We start from the raw sequence: 20,111 nt of genomic DNA, 5'->3' as shown, positions 1-20,111 counted from the left end.
GACCCATTTGCAGCTAATGGGTTTCTTCCTTGGAGGAAGATCAGAGAGAACCCAGGTGTTGTTCTTCAGAAGGTTTTGGTATTTTGCATCTATTGCTTGTTCCCACTGTGCAATCCCTTTTGCTTCGGTATAAGTTTGAGGCTCATAAATGCTGTGAATGTTGGCCATGAGAGCAAAGTTAACTGTATTTTGCTGCTTGCCCTTATTTCTGGAAGATCTACCCTCAATGAGCTCATCAGGACGAAGATCACTGATGGTCTTAGCCCACCACTTAGGCTAGAGAGTAGATGTGCCAACATTAGATGGAAGAGGAAGAATTGGAACTGAAGGTGGAAGAGGATCTGGAACAGGTGGAAGATTAGCATCATCCAGAGGAAATTCAGGTAGTGCATCATCAAATACAGAATCTGCATCATCCCTCCCATTAGGTGAACCAAATGGAAGACGAACACCTAAATCAGAAGCCTTCAAGGGTTGATCCTCAGAATTTTGCTCAGACGAGGAAAGCTGAAACGGTCCTCGATCTTCACCAAAGACAACATCGCGACTGAAGATGAGACGATCAGTGTCTACATCAATCGGCCGGTAGGCCGTATGGTTGTCATTGTAACTTGTAAACATGAGCTTCTGACTCTTGGAATCCAACTTAGAGCGCTTGGCATCTGGAATCCAAACATATGCAAGAGAGCCAAAAACTTTCAAATGGCTGATCTTGGGTTTGCGACCAGTCCAGGCTTCCTCAGGAGTCTTCCCTTTAACAACATGAGTGGGAGACCTATTAAGGAGATAGACTGCAGTAAACATTGCTTCTGCCCAATATTTCTTAGGAACATTTTTGTGTTCCAACATAGACCTAGCCATTTCTGTAGCGGTGGGGTTACGACGTTCTACAATGCCGTTCTGCTGAGGGATGTATGGTGTGGTTAACTGACATTTTATGCCATGTGTATCATAGAAAGTGGAGAAAGCAGTAGAATAAAACTCCCCCCCATTATCAGACCTAAGAGTAATAAGAGAACAACCAGTCTCTTTTTCTACCAAGGCCTTAAATTTCTGAAATACAGGAAACACGTGATTTCTGTCTAAGAAAGTACACCCACATCTTACGACTGTAATCATCAACTAAAAGTAAGAAATACCTGCACCCTTTAACAAAAGTAGTATTCATTGGACCACATACATCAGCGTGGACCAACCAGTACCTTAGAGGCTCGCCATGAGTCACCATCCTTGAACGGTGTCCTGTGCTGTTTCCCAGCCTGACAAGCTTCACAAACTCGTTGATTCTGAGTTTGAATTTTAGGTAGGCCATGTACTAAATCTTCCCGAACAAGCTGAGCAAGATAATGAATGTTCAGGTGACCATATCGCTGATGCCATGATGGGAGATAGAGGAGGATTTTGCTGCGAAGGCATGCTCAAGAGAATCACCTAAATCCACAAGTCTATAAAGACCATGATCCTCAATACCAACAACAACTGTAGTGCATGTCACACAATCAACAATAGAATACTTATGTGCATTGAAAATGACATCAAGTTGAGGAGAATGCTGCATAATTTGACTCACAGAGAGAAGGTTCAGTTCCATGCCAAGAACGCAGTACACATTGAGGAATATGAGATTCATCCCACCAGACTATATCTGAATGTTGCCCTTGCTGACAACTATATACTCCTCACCACCTCCAAAAATAACTGAATCAGTGTAGGGAGAGAATTCTGTAAACCAATCACGCCTGTGAGTGAAATGCCAAGAAGTACCATAATCAATATATGAAGCAGAAGATTTCACATGGTTTGTAGGTCTTTTAGCCATGAAGGCATAAAAGGCAGACTCTTTTTGCTCTGTGGGCTCAACGATATTGGCTTTAGGCTGAGACCCTCCTTGCTTCCGCTGTTCGGAAGCTATCCGGTTGCGACAATCCTTAATTAGATGGCCGTATTTGTGACAGTCTCTATGAAGTGCTCGTAGGATTTTGGTAGACTTTTGTGGGTTATGACTACCATATCCTCTTCTTCCATTTTCCGACCAATAGCTTCGAGCTGATCTCGAATGTCCTTAATCTTCGTGAGATGCTCCTGTAAGGACATGCGTTCATCCATCATGATGGAGAACAACTGGTTCTTCAAGATGAACGCTCGACTTTTGTCGGATGTCTCATGGAACTCCTTCAGATGCTTCTAAATTTATGAGGTTCATTGACCAGAAGGAATCTGAGGTAGTTGGTCATCTGTGATAGAGAGCTTGAGAAGCATGACAATTTACCTATTGTGGTCATCAAATTTGTCTTGATCGGCTCCGGCTGCAGAAGAACGAGACTCTTTTCCCAAGACAAGATCATCTAGGCAGCGATATTCGAAGATTGTTAGCATACGCTGCTTCCAGGTGTTATAATTTTTGCCGTTGAATCGTTGACTGCCTTCCAACATCAAGTTGGTCAATGACTCCATCTTGCATGTATCCCAATGCACGGAAAGCGAAAATCAAAGAAGAGGTGATAGCATGGAATACAAATCCCAATGCAGAAAACAGAGGCACATATAGGTACAGACTTCAAAAAATAGATGAAGTACGATTGACACAGATTTCGAGAAAATTTTCGTGCTGACCCAAAAAAATCCGAAGACAACCTAGAAATCCTTGCAAAAAATCAAGAAAGAATCTGAAATCAAAATTGAAATCTGTGGGCACGAAATTCAAGGCACAGAAAATAATGCACCCACAAAATTCTGAAAACAACCTAGTTGAGCTCTCAAATAACCCACTAAGAATCTGCAATCAGAAAATATTTTCGACTTGATTTGAAGGGTAAAAACCCTAGTCGAAAATGCAGATTTTTGTTAAAAATAGCAAAAAAAAATTGCAGGCAGAAAAAAAACCCGCGTCACGTTTGGGAATGGCGGGTCGTCACGTCAGGGGCCGAAGTTGCAGAAAAAAGAACAAGCAACAACCTCACGGAGGCTGAAAAAAGACTTGCAAAAATAAAATCGTGGATTGCAAAGAAGAAGCTGCGAAATCATGTTGTGCAGGAGCACGAAAGTCGCCGTGTGCAGACTGTAATGCGATTTTTAAATCGCGTTAAAACAGAAAACCCTCGAGCCAAAAAGAAACACGCAGAAAAAATGACGGAAGAATCCGTTGCGCAAGCTGCAGAATAGAGGTTTTTTCACGATTTAGCACGCGAAAAAAAAAACTTCTCTTTTTTTTAAACAAATCGCCCAGGAAGAAATCACGGGTCTGATACCATATTATGTCTAAGTTATCGGTACCTCCAAGTTTTCCCCCAAATCCGGGTACGGTACGTGTCGGATTCGGATTCGACTTGGAATCCCTGTGGAATCAGACAGGGTTCCTCTTTTTTGCTCCTGAAACGTATCCCCATTTTGACCCACAAATCCCGACGAATCTGAGGTCGACATGGCGATTTCATGGAGTTTTTTTGATGAATATGTGTCATGCACGAGGGGTTATTCATTGACGTAACGCATTTCGCTTGTCTTCGGCGGAGAAAATGGCACGACGCACTTGTCTTCAGCAGAGAAAACCAGTGACGACACAGAGGTAGACCAGCACAGAGGTAGACGGAACAGAGGTAGACCAGCACAGAGGTAGACGACATAGAGGTAGACTAGCGAGGGCGCGACGACACACGCACACGGGCACACGCACACGCACACGGCCAACTGAAATAAATTTTTTTAAATTTGTTTCTATAGTATTGTTGATGTCTTGTTTGTATTTTTATTTCGTCGATTTATTTTGTTTATATTTATTTTCTATAGTTTTGTTTATGTATTCTTTGTATTTTTTATTTATATTTTGTATTTTTATTTTTATTTTGTATTTTAAACAAAATAAATGGAGCCTTGATATAAATTTATTAATTTATGATTTATATATTAATTTATAATTTTATACAAATAATAAATATTAAATATTTATTTTTTATTTATGTGAAAATAAAATATTAATTACAAAATAGTTAAAATAATAATTATTAATAATACAAATCAAAATTAAATATAATATTTAATTTTAATCTATAGTACTATTATTTTAAATATGAATATTTTTTTATTGTGTAACTAATATTTTATTTTCACATGAAATAAAAGTTAAATATTTAATTATAAGTTACTTTCATAATTAAATTTTAATTATAGGTTAGTTTCATTATTAAAGTTTGTAAATATTTAAATATTGTTATAGGTTACTTTCATAATTATAATAATTTCACTTTCACTTTAAATTAAATATAAATATTTAACATCTATAATTTATTGTTTAATATTAAATGTTAATAATTATTTTTTAATTTGTTGTAGATAGCATAATGGCAACCACTGCTAGCTCTATTCCTCAACGGACTTTCAAAACCAATCCAAATTCACCCATATGTGTATATGTTTATGATTTTTATATCTTTTTGTATGGACGTACCCAAACCCCCCCCCCCCCAAAATTGCGGTACCGGCGTACCGTACCCATGTACCCGTACCTGTACCGGCAACTTAGTATTATGTAAACACATAATTGGTAAAAATAAAAAATGATTGTTGTATTAACAATGAGCAAATACGCTCAATAAAAAGATTTACAAAATCTACAAAACAGCAAGTTTCTAAACAGAAACTGAGAATAAGATCAGAAAGATCTTATTAGAAATATTTACATAGTATTACATAATTGAGCATTAAATAAATAATAAAGTATTATTCTAATAGTATTTAGGTTTATGTATATATTTATGATTTATATATGTATTTTATATGGACGTACTCAAACGTACCCAGCCACCCTCAAAAAAATTGCCGTACCAGTGTACCATACCCGTGTACCCATATCTGTACCTGATTCAGGAACTTAACTTGTGGGAAATCACAAAAATTTGGACCAGTAGATTACATTCAGATATTAGAAAGTTGTATAAAGTTAAGATCAGTCAAATTGACATGGTAATTAGAACCCCTGTTGAAAATAAAGTCAAAACATTTGGCTTGTTTGATAATGACATAACCATTAGGACTCTGTTTTGAGTTGCAAATTATTAATGGCTTTGTGACACACTTTCCCCACTACTATGTTGACTTGGTATCAAATCCAATAATATTGGTACCAAAAGTGCATGTCTATTATCCCCAAGTGCTCAATAAAAATAAAATGCCTTAAACTGACAAATATTCAAAAAAGTGAAAGCTGGCAAAGCTACACCGGCTCATATTACAGAGTAAAATCAGAAGAACAGGAGATTATTTACAAGCCACAAGAACAAGAGCAAGATGGTGCAAAGCTGTACAATGTAAATGTCAGTAAAGTTGACATGGAGTTTAGAATCCTTCTTGACAGTGAAGTTGAAGTGTCTGACTTCTCTGATAATGACAATAAAATTGTAAACCTTTATGCTTCTTTCAGTTTTGTCACAATTCTTTGAGATTTCACAAAATCTGTTCTGGTGTTATGTTGGCTTGATAGGCACAAGAGGTTTGTGAGAGGATGCAAAACCCATTGATTTTTATGTTTTTGCTTTAAGCCTTCTATTTTGGTGGGAGTTATATTGGTTTAGTTCTGGACGTAATCTCCAAATTCTAATTGATAGCTTCTTTAATTACCAGCACACCATTATTACGACTTAATATTACATTCTGCCCCCTTAACTCACTCTCATCATAATGCCTTATTCCTAAGAAAGGTCTATTCAAATTTTCAACTTAATTTTAATAAAAAATTCTTTCATATACTGCTTCTGCATTTATTTTATTTCTGCTGCTGATGAAACTAACACATACAATAACGAGTTTAAATTTATAATTAATATATGCTTTATTGAAGAATCTCAAAAAAATTGTGGATGTCAGGTTGAGTTGAAGGAAGGTCCTTTGGAACAGTTTACACATGAGATGGAACCATTTTTGCGGAAGCAGGGCATGCCAGTTCGATTAAATAAAGGTTTGTAATCATACTTATTTTTTATTTCATGCTACTAATGTGAATGATCTATAAAAAGTTGACGTCAATTTAAAACAGTTCCATCAAATTAAATGGTTGCAATATTGGAAACAAGGTCCACTAAAGTCCAGTTTTTCTATTGCCCCAAGTATCTCAAAACAATTTTGCTTTTTGAAAAAGAGGCCAAGCTACTATTTGTTGGGAATATTGTCATTGATGTGAAAGATACAAAGACAAAGTTTGCTATCTTTAATGTCAAAGGAAGAATAAAGAGATTGTTGGAAGTTTTGTCATTGATGACAAAGGTGAGAATGTATGGGTAAGATTGTTTAAAAGGTTGTCATTGAGTTGTCATCATTATCATTGATGACAAATGAGAGTATGGAAGTTATGAAGAGTTCATTTAATTTGTTGTCATCATTACGTTATGAAGTTAGTCTTGGTATTGATAAGAGATGGAAGTTATGAAGAGTTGATTTAATATGCTTAATGAATGACATGGGTGTTGCTACATGATAATACATTGATCATATTTCAAGGCACTAAACATTGCATGGACAGAGGCTCTTCAAAGATTATTTACAGTCAATGATTAAAGATTAGAAACAGTGATTGATATGCTTGTTAGAGTGATGAATATCTTATGACATAAGAGTTAATGTGTAGATAAAGAAAAGCGAGTAGCGATCTAATAAATAAACAGCAATTTGAAGTTTAATATAAATTTATGATGATGCCATTTGCCCAAGTGAAAGAATACTTACGAATGCAAAGTTGACTTCTTTAAGCACCCAAGTGTTAAGACAATAAACTAATACAAACCAACATTATAAGGAAGCTCTAACTTTGGATTAGTTAAGGCAATAAAAAAGACAAACCTGTTGTTAGAGATAAACAAAAAGAAAGCAACTCTATTAAGAAGAAGTTTAATTAATTTATGGAGCAGTTGAAATAAGGAGCAGAAATTCTGTTTGATGAAGATGCATTAGAATGTGCAGCAATTAATGAAGATAAGAGCCACCGATTACACATAGATTATGATTAATAATCCACTGATTTAAAGAAAGAAGTTAATCATAAACAGCAGCGACTATACATAAAAGATGGCAATGTATTATGACTTAGCAATAACTATTCTATAACAAGTGAAGATCATGATGAGACTTAAAACAATTGCTATTAAGGCAGCGCTTGTGTTAAGGAAGCTGACTATGATTAAACACAGCAATTAAAGTGGAGTGATTATTATGAAAAGGCAGCGCTTAGAATGGAGCAACTTCATGAAAGGGTGCGATCTCTTAAAGTGCTTCACAATTATTTATGGTGGGCCTTAAGATGTGGCGTGATTCTTATTTAAGGTGCAAGTGTTAACAAATTGCTGGTTAACAGATTTGTCACTTAACTTTATATTCTCACGCCCACAGAGATGACAAATATAACCACAGTTGAATCAGCCTAACAAATTATTAACTAACTGATTCTCTACTTATTTTAGAAGGTGGCAGCTACCTTCTAATGATTTTCAATGAATGAATAAACAACTCATATGCTTTTAACCAGAAAGCAAATAAGGAAAGAGCTTCTAACCAGAAAGCTTTTTAAAGGCATTCACAATACTAGCTACTAGATTTTAAAATAAAGCCACTATGAAACACCATTTACGGATAATATTCCACAACAACTGAAATTTCAAATCATCCACCATTTCAAAGAACATAAAAGCATCCACATAATTCAAAGATTACGAATATATGAAAACCACTAGTAGTTCTTCTATATCAAAATAGTAGATAACCACATGCATAAAAGTTTTTGCTCCTATGAGAAAAACAAAGTTTGCCCAAAAGATCCTTTGAAATTAACTAATCTACCTATTTATAGCTATTACCCTCCCACCTTTTCCTTTTCCAAGAAACGGTTACTAAAGCTAACGGTCTTGATCATGACCGTTTCAAAACAAAAATCCTAAAGAGCAACATCAAAATACAAACCGCCTCACGACAGATAAGACTATAAGACCACCAAGTTCAGGCTCCGTCGTCAAGTATCGGGTTCAGCTCCGCAATTCGTCTGTTGATCTCATCTTCCTTTTCTTCTTCTTCGATTAGCGTCAGCAAGATATCTTCGAATTCTTCCCAATCAAAGATGTGGTAGCCCGAAAAAAGTCAGACATGCTCAAAAGAATATACCACTGCATTGGGTTGGCATCAGGCTACATTACAAGACCTCTTCCAACTGGGAGCACCATCTCGCCGAAGTTAATTATTCGGGTTTCTTCCTGCCGCTAGCTCGTCTCGCAGACGTTGTTCGTGATTCTCGGCTTGTTCCGTAATCTTATCTAATAGGGTGACGATCTTCCTATATTCACTGAAATCAGTTTGTGCTTTCCATGCAAAAGACCGTAAGTGTTGGACTATATCCTCTTGCTCTATCTCTGGCCAATTCAAATCTGGGTTATGGAAAGGCAGTTCTCTGTCATGAGGCAAGACCATTTTGATGCATGTAAAAATGACGACAATTTTCTCCTTTAGCTATCTTTAATGGTTTTTGCAAGAATGACAACGTCAAATCAAGTAACGCATGCCACCACCTTTTTTCGTATTTTGATTGCTTAAAGACCATTAATGATGGTACTTCACAAATCTTGCCTTGATTTGTTTCCTGAAAATAATGCATGACGTGGCAATCAACGAGGTGAGAGGAGGGATGGCAAGAACCCTCAATTCTTATCATTTTGACAGTCCCATTCAATTCTGTCAGCGCCCAAGCGAGACCTATCTGTACCATTACTTGTGCTGCCATCCAAGGTACCGAAACCATTTGACATAACTTCACCAAATGTCCTTACTTAGAACCAATAGTGTCCTTTAAATTCTCGAGAAAGCTGGACATTCACCACAACACGAGGAGTGTTGGAAAGTTGGGAGATCGGGCAACTTCACAACCATCAAACTCCTTTCGAACGTATCTGCAAGTCCAACTTCCTAAAGGAGGTGGCGTTATGCAGACTTCCCTAAGCTAGTTGGATGATCAGGCAGTTCTAGAAGTTATGAACCCCGCGACAAAAATTAGGAAATTTAGAAAGTCTGCGACAAGAGCGAATGAAGTGAATAGCCCGAGGGCTTTTCAAAGTTTAAAATTTTTATAGGTACCACAAATGAAGATAATTTAAGATTTTGATTTGTCTTTGTCGAAGTCATCTCTCTTGGAGAAGGCATACCTTTTAAGAAGAATTATGTGTTTCAAATTCAAAGAAAGTCACATTTCATGGAAAGAAATATGAAGGCATAAATAGAGATTGTGAAATGTGGTGAAGGTGGTTGTTAAGTTTATTTGTGTGAGAGTGCAGGCATTGAGTGTATGTGTGAAATAAAGAATAATATCATCATACATCAGCATTGATTTGGTGCAAAGAAAAATGCATGAGTAATAGAAGTGTATAAGCAGATCTGATGAATAAAATATCAAAAGAGGAAAGTAATGATTCAATGAATGTGATAGAGAGTTGTGTGTTGCAAAGACAATACACTAGATTTGTGAAGAGCAATCATTTGCAGATTTAATGAGAATATTGTAGTAGATTTTCAAGTGAAGTTTGTGATCATTCTATGGCAGATTTATAATGAGTTTCATGAGTGATTGTGATCAGTTTTGTGGCAGATTTATTGTCACCATAATACCAGTTTGTGTTAATTTGAAGTGCTCAGATGTTAAACAAACCAATCAACTATAATCAGACTGTGAATAAACAGTAATAGTAATGAAACACAAGACACAAGACACCAATACCCTGGGAAAACCTCCCTCTTGGAGGTGAAAAACCCAGCCTTAAACTATGAAATGTATTATCTCAATGATAGGCAATTACAACATAACAGACTTATCTCTGATTGCTGTCCAAACAGCAAGTTGGCAAGATGATAGAGGATGCAGCCCTAACCAGCAGTAGATGACCAAGGGAGCAGATCAGCAGAAGATGACTCCAATAGACTGGTGCAGAATCATAGACGATCTTGACAACTTCGCTCAACAATGTCTTTGAAGTTCGCCAAAGTGTAGAACAGCAGATTCGCTAAGTGTAGAAGAGCAGATCGGTAAGTGTGAAAGAGCAGATCACATTGCTATATCAAAATGAATGTGTGTTTGACTTCATCTTGAAGTTGATTATATATATCCTCCTTTTGGTGGTAGACATCCTTAGGTCGGCTTGTAATATTATTTAATAATAATACATTCTTCTCACGTTAAGTGTTTGGGTCCAGCCCAATAGCCTTTCACGTTACATTTAAGCCTAGCTTAGAGTTGTTTCACACGTTACATTTGGGTCCAGCCCAATAACAAATAATTTGAGATAATACATATATATTTTGATTGTCATTTGACAACATCAAAAGTTCGATAATCAGATATCAGAACTTAGCTAATATTTTCAACACCCCCTCTTAGCTAGGGAGGATAACTGCCACATGTCATGATCCATTCATGACTTTCATCTTGCATTGCCCACAAGAGGGAATGTATAAACTTCATAGAGTGTACCTGCAGTAAAAACACATAAATATCATGAACTCATTTCATGATGCCCATCTTACATTGCCCGCAGAGGATGGACCCACCTTGCATTGCCCGCAAAGGGTGGAAGAGGTTCAACTCAGGCTCAGGCTCCGTCGTCCAGTATCGGGTTCAGCTCCGCAATCTGTCTATTTATCTCATCTTCCTTTTCTTCTTCTTCGATTAGCGTCAGCAAGATCAGCAGAAGATGACTCCAATAGACTGGTGCAGAATCATAGACGATCTTGACAACTTCGCTCAACAATGTCTTTGAAGTTCACCAAAGTGTAGAACATCAGATTCACTGAGTGTAGAAGAGCAGATCGGTAAGTGTGAAAGAGCAGATCGATTGCTATATCAAAATGAATGTGTGTTTGACTTCATCTTGAAGTTGATTATATATATCCTCGTTTTGGCGGTAGACATCCTTAGGTCGGTTTGCAACATTATTTAATAATAATACATTCTTCTCACGTTAACTGTTTAGGTCCAGCCCAATAGCCTTTCACGTTACATTTAAGCCTAGCTTAGAGTTGTTTCCCACTTTACATTTGGGTCGAGCCCAATAATAAATAAATTGAGATAATACATATATATTTTGATTATCATTTGACAACATCAAAAGTTCGATAATCAGATATCTGAACTTAGCTAATATTTTCAACAGTTTGAAGAAGAGAGTTTGTGGAGGAAAAGGTTATCCATCATCTGTTGTCGAAGCAACATTGATAAGGTGGAAATTTGAATGAGGGGTAGGTACCTCTAAATGAATGAGGGGTTGGTGCCTCTAGTGAGTTGGTGCTTATGAACTGAATAAGGGGTTGGTGCCTCTAGTGGAAAAGTTCTGATGAATTAAATAGGGATTGGTGCCTCTATTAGGTTGAGCATTAATTTGTTGTGGTTTTCTCCCGTAATTTCCACATATATCTTATGTTCTATGTGATGCATGGTAGTTAGATATTATGTGAATGATAATATGCAACGAATATGTTTATAATATTAAGCTGAAAACGTAAAAGTTTATCAAATGTGAGAATGATGGTATGCACTTATTTTATGGTTCTTTAAAAAAAAATCCATTTGGAAATTAAGTCCCAAAGCTTGAATGCATTGATCCAAAATCGCCTAAAGTGACTCGAATATAGACTTTATTGATTTGCATCTACCATTCAAATTCTATGTGGGTATATTTAGTGTGAGTAGTGAGATCTGAATCGTTTCTAGCTACGTTGCATCATTGTAGTTGTTAACTGAGAAGTAGCCTCATGAGGTCACAATTGTGGGATAATATAATACTGTTGGTGTACGTTTTATCATCTACCAAACAGTAGAATAAGATACCCAAAGGTATTCTATCCTCTCCTAAAAAATCACCCCTGGCAATTCCAAGGTCTGTATGTGCGAACAAGCGACTTTAGTGGGATAGTTACTTGGGTAGTGTATGCTGAAAATCTCAAGGGGGACTTACGTTTACGAATTTCTTTCAAGCTTCTGGACTTAGATAAATTTATCAATTTCAAGCTCTCTTTTTTTGGATTTTCTAGGATTTAGACTTTCAAAAAAGGGAAAAGGGGATAGGGTTAAGAAAGCTGATCTAAACCTACGAATTTTGGAGACGGTATTAACTGGGTGTTCTCGGGAAACCACACTTTGCTTTGCCACACTAAGAACAACTACACAAAGCGGGTGCAATCTTCAATGGGTTGTCCTTATGATCGAAGTTTTGGCATACACAGGGGATAGACTTAGACTAACTTTACACAGTGAAATGGAAATCATATCCTTCATTCAACTCTAATAACTTTGAAAGCAAATCTAAATTAATTTCTAATTAATGTGTTGAGGAAATTGAAACCATGCTAATCACTCAAATAACAAAGATTACAAAGCCTTTAAGAGAAAGTCCATATGCAATGTATTATTTGAAAAATGACCTTCACGCAACAATATATCAAAAACCTCACACTCTCCAAATGAGAGGAGGTAGCCTTATATGTAAAGTTATTTCAATTTCAATTAAAGAACAAGTTATGAACTATGAATGCTATATATGGATATGAGGAATTATGTCAATGTCTAATAATTCTGATTTTTATCTGCAGGTCTGAAGGAGTGAGATCATTTAATATTTTCTATGTCTTCTCAAAATGAATTCAATTGGCATATATATCATTTAGGCAACCGGTCAATTGGTGTATTGACCGGTCATGTCTTTTAGGCATGACCGATCAATGCACCCATTGATCTGTGCCTTTACAATTATACCATTAACACAATGCTGATTATTGGTTCAAAAACCCTCAATAGCATATTGTAATATCATAATATAATGACTGATCAATATAATGAATCGGTTCATATAAACACCGATGATTCAAAGTGCACGATGTATATAATCCAACCGGTGCATTTGTTAACCAATGTTAATGCCAAATGAAGCGGTGTATTCATTAAACCCGATAACAAATATGCCCGATATAATTAAGCCCGATAACAGATGTGAATCGGTGCCAATGTTTATGCACCCGATAGCAAGTATGTATCGGCGAATTTAACCTGATAACTTATAGCATTTAATATGCTATCGGGTTAACAACCCGATAGCATATTAATGCCAATTAACAATTGACATTAATATGCTATCGGGTTGTTAGCTCGATAGCATAATGATAAGCAATGTTTGTACAATCCGATAATCATATGCAATATAAATCAGACATGAAGCATGTAGATAAATAACAGAGCAAGGAAGGTTAGGAAGATCTTATCTTGCATAAGCTACCATGCATTAACATTATATAGGCATACAAAAGTTTTGAATGGCCAAGATCGAACAATGATGAAGGGCCCAAATTGAAAGATAAAAACCCTAATTAGGGTTTCCCAAAATGAACTACCCCTCGACCAATGAGAAAATTACATTTGGGGAAACTTGTCCTTCTTGCTAAATATGAACCAACAATGAAAATTGAAAGTTGTTGCATTGTGAAGTGTGCCCTTCTAGAAGCTTCTGGATAAGTCAGGTTCATTGAACTTGGACATGCTGACTTGGAACAATTTGATTGGTTGGAAGATGACGAGGTGCCACCTCAGCGTGTTGGATGTTTTCCTTGAATTCTCCAATTGGTGTGAAGAAATTGTCTAAGCATGGAAATTCGATTCTTCTTGTCACCATCTGATTTTGATTTGGAGCTTGTCTTTTAAATTTCTCCAGGAGATGAAATCCTTCAAGAAGTTGGAAGTTTATTTAACTTTTCCATATCTTCACCAAGTCTGAGAACTTTTCTTTCTTGGTGCCTTGAGATTCTTTCAAGTGCCTTGAATTCGGAGAAGAATTCCTCTAGGCCTTCGTCATAATAGCTCTTCCCATATTTAGCCAAATTTTGACCATCTTTATGCTCAGACGAACCTTGCTTGTGGACTTGTCTTCAATTCTGAATTTGGCTCGAAACTCCATTCGTGTTTTCTGTGATGATCCTGCCTTCAACTGCCAATTTATGTTGCGCGGGAGGAGGGTAAAAAGCTCTGGATAACTCCTTACGAATATGAATTGATGTGATCTAAAGTTCAGCTTTTCAGACATTCATCGCGTTCAGCCATCATCCAAAACCTGCAAAACCAAAAGAAAATAAATTAGAATCCTCATTTTGAGCATAAACTTTGAAGGTTTGGTGGCAGAGTGCTCTGATTTTGGTCCCTTTTACTCCAATTTCCCAACACTTTTAGCCTTTAACAAGCTGCAAACACTTAAAAGTTTTAGAAACCCTTGAAAACAAAATCCGATTTGAAGGTTTGGGAGTGAAATTTGTCTTTGATTGCTCTGAAAATGAACAACTCAGTCCCAAAATTCGTGAAATGAATGTCAAAATCAGATTTGGATATAGGGAAATGTCTGAAAAATAAACTAAGTTGTGAAAACTAGCGCTCCATTTTCCATGAAAACTTCATCAAAATTTAAAAACCAGGTTGGAAAACTTAACTAATCTGCCTCGAATACCCCTGACACCTTCAAAATCTAGACAAGAAATGAGTAGAAAGGATGCTTGGTGTGAAAATCTTCACTTCTCCCTCTTGTAAATGCCTTAGAAAAATCCCTGAACTGTTCCTGAAGCTCTGAAATAATCTTCTCTTCAAGTATCTTGCTCTCCAAACTCGAACTGTTGAAATGAAAGAAATGAATGAAGTATTTGTATAGAGTTTGAATTCTTCATTTAGAAACAAAAAAGATCCGCTTAAATTTTGTTTCTACTTTAGTCTTTAGTCCATCAAAGTGCAAGAGAAAGGTTCTAAATTCATTTCAGTTGAACTCAGTCACTTGGGGAAAGTTCTGATTTTGTTTCTAGTCTGAGTTCAATTCCTTGAGAAAGTTTCCATTTTGATTTGAGTTCATGATTCGAACTCAATCTTCAATTTCTTCCAATTTGAAAACTTTCTAAAAATGCTTTCCCTTTGTCTTTCCAAATTTTGGAACTTTCTAAAATTAATTCTTTGTTCGAACTTCAATAGCTGGGCAGACTTCATGTGATTCTTTCCTCTTGCCCAGCGGACTTCACCAAAATATTTCCTCACTATTTCTGAGCTTGGGCGGACTTCAGCAATTGTTTTCCCAATGAGTAGGGTGGACTTAGTTAAGTTTGTGCACCATTTTCTTGCTTCATATCCAGTCAAGGGCGGACTTTGTGAGTTTCTTTCCCAAGTAGGAAGGCAGACTTTGTTGAGTTTGTGCAGCACATACATCCCAAGGTGGACTTCATTCATCTCATATATTTGGTCTTTGTAGGAGGGCGATTATATTTTGCCTCAAGGCGGACTTCTTAAGACTTGATACCTTTAGCATACATGATGAGGGCGAACTTTACTTTCCTTATGCACTTGGCCTTCAAATCTTGACTTTGTTAGCCTTATGCACCATTTGTTTACTTCTTATCTCACCTCAGGGCGAACTTTGGAGGCGTTGATTATGCTTTGCCTTGGACTCACCCGTAGGGCGGACTTTGAGAAACTTGAAAAACCTTAATCTTTCATTGCAAGGTGGACTTTTTGCTTCCTCCAAACACTTAGAAACTTTCTTCAACTTTGTCAAGGCGGTCTTTTGGAGTTAGGCACCCTCACTCATTGGGCGGACTTTTTACCTCCTTGGACCTCCTTCATGGGCGGAGTTGCTTGGGTGGACTTTGAGAAGGTTTTGGAAACCTTGGAGGGCAGACTTTTCATGTTCACACACCACTTTGCTTGGGCGGACTTTTTCATGTTCACACACCACATTGCTTGGGTGAACTTTTTGGAGTTCATAACATCTATACCTCACCTTGGGCGGACTTTGTAAGTCTCCCTCTTGAATATGGCGAACTTTAAGAGGAACATGATACTTATACTTCACCTTGCAAATTGGGCGGACTTCTATGTTAACTTTGCGACCATTCCTAGGGCGGACTTTGAGAAGGTCATGACCATGCTTCCCTTCCATGAGGGTGGGCTTTTGGAGTTGTTGACATAACATTCACCACCAAACATGATTAGCCAGACTTAGAGAAATACTTGGAAAACTTCAAAATTTGACAACTTCTTCAATTTTAGCTAGATTAACATGATATTTGAAATCCATACTCAGGTAACCCATCCAAAGCGCCATGACCCCTAAAATGTAGGAACTTAGCTTTTTAGGTCAAAACTTGAAAATTTTCGATCGCGATCGATGCAGGTTAGTGGTGCTGGTGCAAACCCTAGGTCCCCACTCTTAAAAAGCAAAAATCAGACATCCCTAAAAAATAGAGAAAACTTTCTAAAAATAGCCATCCCGGGGATCGAGTTGAAAATGCCAAAAACAAAACTTCCTAAAAAATAGGAAAAAGCAAAAAAGGCAAACTTTCTAAAAATAGAAACTTGTCTGAATTCGTTCAAATCATTTGCATTCTTCGTCCTTTGGCCTTTCTGGGCACTTTGACGATGTCTAGACTCTGTTATCACTTGGTTTGCAAAAACTGACTTTCAATCCTTAAGACTCAAACTGTTCAAAACTTGACATAACTGAGCAAAACTGAAGCGGAAGGCCACGGCACACTAACAAAAACCCTAGAAAGCAGGAAAGGAGAGGGTCCCCATTCTCAATGGGGTGATGTGTGAAAAAGGTCACAACAAATACCATGTTCTTAAGATTTTCAACCATTGGGGCTCTGTAATTATCACATCATCACCTTTGTGTCATGGGCTAGTCTGTTCCAAGCACCAAGTTAATATATATTGGATTATTTGAAATGAAGTTAAATAATTCTAGTGACACCATAAGGCCAAAATAGTCCATGGGGATCTACAATAACATATAAGTGTGCAAAGAGTAAACCAAGGTTCGATTGTCTGTTGTCACAGATTCATATTGCAGGCACAGCTCTTAGCATTTTCATTTGCATCCTGTGAGACAATACAAAATGGACATGCAATGTAAAACCTCCCTACACATTAATAATTATTAATTTGCTGGCTCTTACTGTAATGACAATCATGTAATCTGTAAATTATGCAAGCTCTGTTAAAATAAGACTAGAAAACCTTTAGTAAATATTGACAGACTACAAACCTTTAACCATCACAAATATATCTGCCCCTCTTCACTTTAGTGTGCAACCTATACATGCATGTCCTCAAAACTAATTCTAAAATTTGGCATTACATTTTGGTATCAGAGCACTAGGAACAATCATTCTCACCCTCTAGGGAGAATTTGTAGTGTACACCTGAGATTGGTTTCGCTAGGGCTGTTGCTTGGGAAGTATGCGTATGGGTTCTGAATAAGAACTGGTTCCTCCTGGATGTGCCATAGCTATGAGGGCCAAGGCCACTTAATTCTTCCTAGGATGAGAATGACTGTTCCAAGTGCTATATGAATTTGATGAAAATTTGATTGAATTATGTGGTTGTTTTTTTCAATTTCTTGTTAAATCATCTAATTTAATTCTTGCGAAATTATCACATGTATGGTTTGCATTGGTTATTCACATCTAATTTAATAAAGTACATCTTTTAAATTAACTTAAGTCTAATACTTAATCTATTAAATCTTCTTCTAGTACTTAAATAACTAAAGAAGAAAAGTGGCATTTCCTTTGAACAAACATCGTTTCTGAAAAAATAGAGACACTTGCCATCATGAAAATTACATACTTGAAAGGGATTTGTTTCACGAAGCACCTGCAGTCATCAAGCCAATGAACCCTTAGTAAACCTAGAGCTGTCTTGACCTTATATCTAGACCCAACCTAGATGCAACAAATTCAGAGGAAAAGAGAAAACCCAGTAACATGGTAGTATTTGGACATGTCTTCGATGAGTCATCTTTCTTATTGACCATGAGCATTGGTGACAAATAAGTGCTTTTGCACGAGTATCTTGAATATCTACCGAGAAATTCACACGTGACTTGTGACATGAGTTTGTGTGAGTTACTCGACAAGCCTGACAAGAAAACTTACCCCTTGCAGAAACAGCTGAAAAGCTCAAAACCTACATGGAGTTTGTGTGTTTTTAGGTTACTTAGTTTTTTTTGATAAATTGAATTCCATTTGTACTTTGGTTTGCCAAGTCAATCATGATTTTGAGTGGTGCTACTAGCTTCAGAAGTAGGCTTATATGTTCTCTAAATTCATTCTTTATGCATCTCATGACTAATTTAAGTTTGTTTTGTAATTTATTTTATTTGTTGAGTTTTTCTTCGGTCCAATATAATTTTTTTGGCTGCCAAATTTTGGCCAAGTCTGATACATATCTCTATGCAAAATTAGAAATGAAAAAGATAAAAAAGGATGAACAAAAGATTAACCAGCAAACCAAGCATCCTTTCAAATTTTATCAATGTAAAGACTTATAGTACATAACTTTACAATCTCTTTGATGGGAGAAATGAATGGTCACGAGTGGCCTTTGACCTTCCAATCTGTGAATATTTTGATTCAATATATACTGTTTTTTACAATCAATTCCGAACACACCTTTTGAGATACAAAAACCATGTGTAAAATTTTGTATGCCATAAATCTCTATGAAAATCATCTCAATATGTTGGTACTACATTTTTGAGTATGTGTTGTTGCATGATCACGAATGTTCATTGCAAAGATGAATTATCTAAACCAGATTTATCAATACTACAAATATTGAAGCTCCTGTTGTCAACTGTTGTGAATTTCAAAATCTCTCCAATGTTGATATCTTATTCTATTTGTAGTGAGTTTCCAAAACTTTAAAGGGTCAAATAGCTTCATTTGCCCCATTGCATTCTAAAAATGGCTGTCTTCTCATCATGCCAAGTTGATGAACTACCCTCTTGGTAGTTTCTAGAGTCAACAAATCCTATATTTGGCAAAACATGCTAGCCAATAAAAAAAATTCCATGCAAAAATGTTGTGCAAAACTTAGTATTTGATGAACTATTTTTGTGCTTTGTCAAGTAAAAGCTCATTGGCTTTTTGCAAATCCAATAAAAAAGTTATAATCACAATAAAAAGCACAATCTCAATTATTATGTATTCAATCCTAATAAGAATGGTCTTTTGATATCATCATTGGGAGAAACCCCAAGCGATAGGTCTCAATCAATACAGTTTTGCGGAAATTGACAGATCTTATTAGCTCTCAAATCAAATAATGACATTGTTCCACGGGGATGTGTATGCCCTCCTTCCAAATCGGAAATTTTTGAGATAGGACACCTTTGGGACATGGGGATACCAAGGAGAGGTCCCCTTGCTGTCCCTCCACTGCCTCCACCAACGTCGACTTTAGGACCTCTCTCAGATGTTTTCCTTTGAGAGGGGATGTTTTTGGGACATCCCTCCCAAATGGGCACATCTAAGGAACTCCCAATCCTCCCTCAACTCTAAAAGGAAACACACGAGTTTGCCACAAAAAAAATGTAAAAGAATTCTTCTAAAAAATACCCGGATTCTAGGCTGAAGGAGGTGGTGCAGGGTGATGTTTTTCGGGTTGATGCAAAAAAATAGTCTTTATCAATTCCTACGGTTAGAGTGACTAGATATGGGATGCTAATGCACCTACCCTTGGAGAGGTGTATGGGTGCATTGATACAATGCTTGACCAAATGAAGGCTATTATATGATAAAAAGACCCCCACATTGCAATTCTGCAATGAAAATATTCAGTTAATCATTCATCGCAAATGGGAGAAACTCAACACTCCTTTGCACATGACGGCTTATGCATTGAACTTGAAGTAGTATGTGTAAAGGATTGGCAAAATTACACCTGTATAGGATGTTGAGGTGAAGGTAGGGTTCACTATTAAGAAGATGTACGATTCTAGAAATGCCAACATTTGTGCTAATTGCAAAAAACTTTCCACTCTTATGGGATATTTAGAGGATGCCAAGATAGATAGTGAGGCTTTGGTATAGGAGGACCTAATTTTGTGTTCGATTATGCATAGACCTACTTCTTTGACCACCACTTTAGCCATTGATTTGCTATCTCAAGTTTCGAGTTCTTCTATTGTTGGGAGGACTTGGTCTTCTTTGTCCACTCGATTAAGAGGAACATGCTTACCTCTAGGAGCGCAAAGAAGCTTGTGGCTATACATAGTGCCTTGCAGCTCATTCATTGC

At 36.8% G+C, this 20,111-nt stretch overlaps 1 protein-coding gene across 1 annotated transcript in view; it reads left to right on the top strand.

Moving 5' to 3' along the window:
* Positions 1-20,111, top strand: part of LOC131032358 (uncharacterized) — a 73,309-nt gene that overhangs the window by 44,918 nt on the left and 8,280 nt on the right. The window contains exon 6 of the mRNA XM_057963304.2: positions 5,860-5,950. Coding sequence (XP_057819287.2) covers positions 5,860-5,950 — 91 coding nt within the window. The remainder of the gene's footprint in view (positions 1-5,859; positions 5,951-20,111) is intronic.

The sequence above is a fragment of the Cryptomeria japonica genome, chromosome 7 (assembly GCF_030272615.1).
Source record: "Cryptomeria japonica chromosome 7, Sugi_1.0, whole genome shotgun sequence".
In the NCBI taxonomy this organism is placed as follows: domain Eukaryota; kingdom Viridiplantae; phylum Streptophyta; class Pinopsida; order Cupressales; family Cupressaceae; genus Cryptomeria; species Cryptomeria japonica.
The sequence above is the reverse complement of the archived record's forward strand: the minus strand, read 5'-3'. Positions and strand labels throughout refer to the sequence as shown.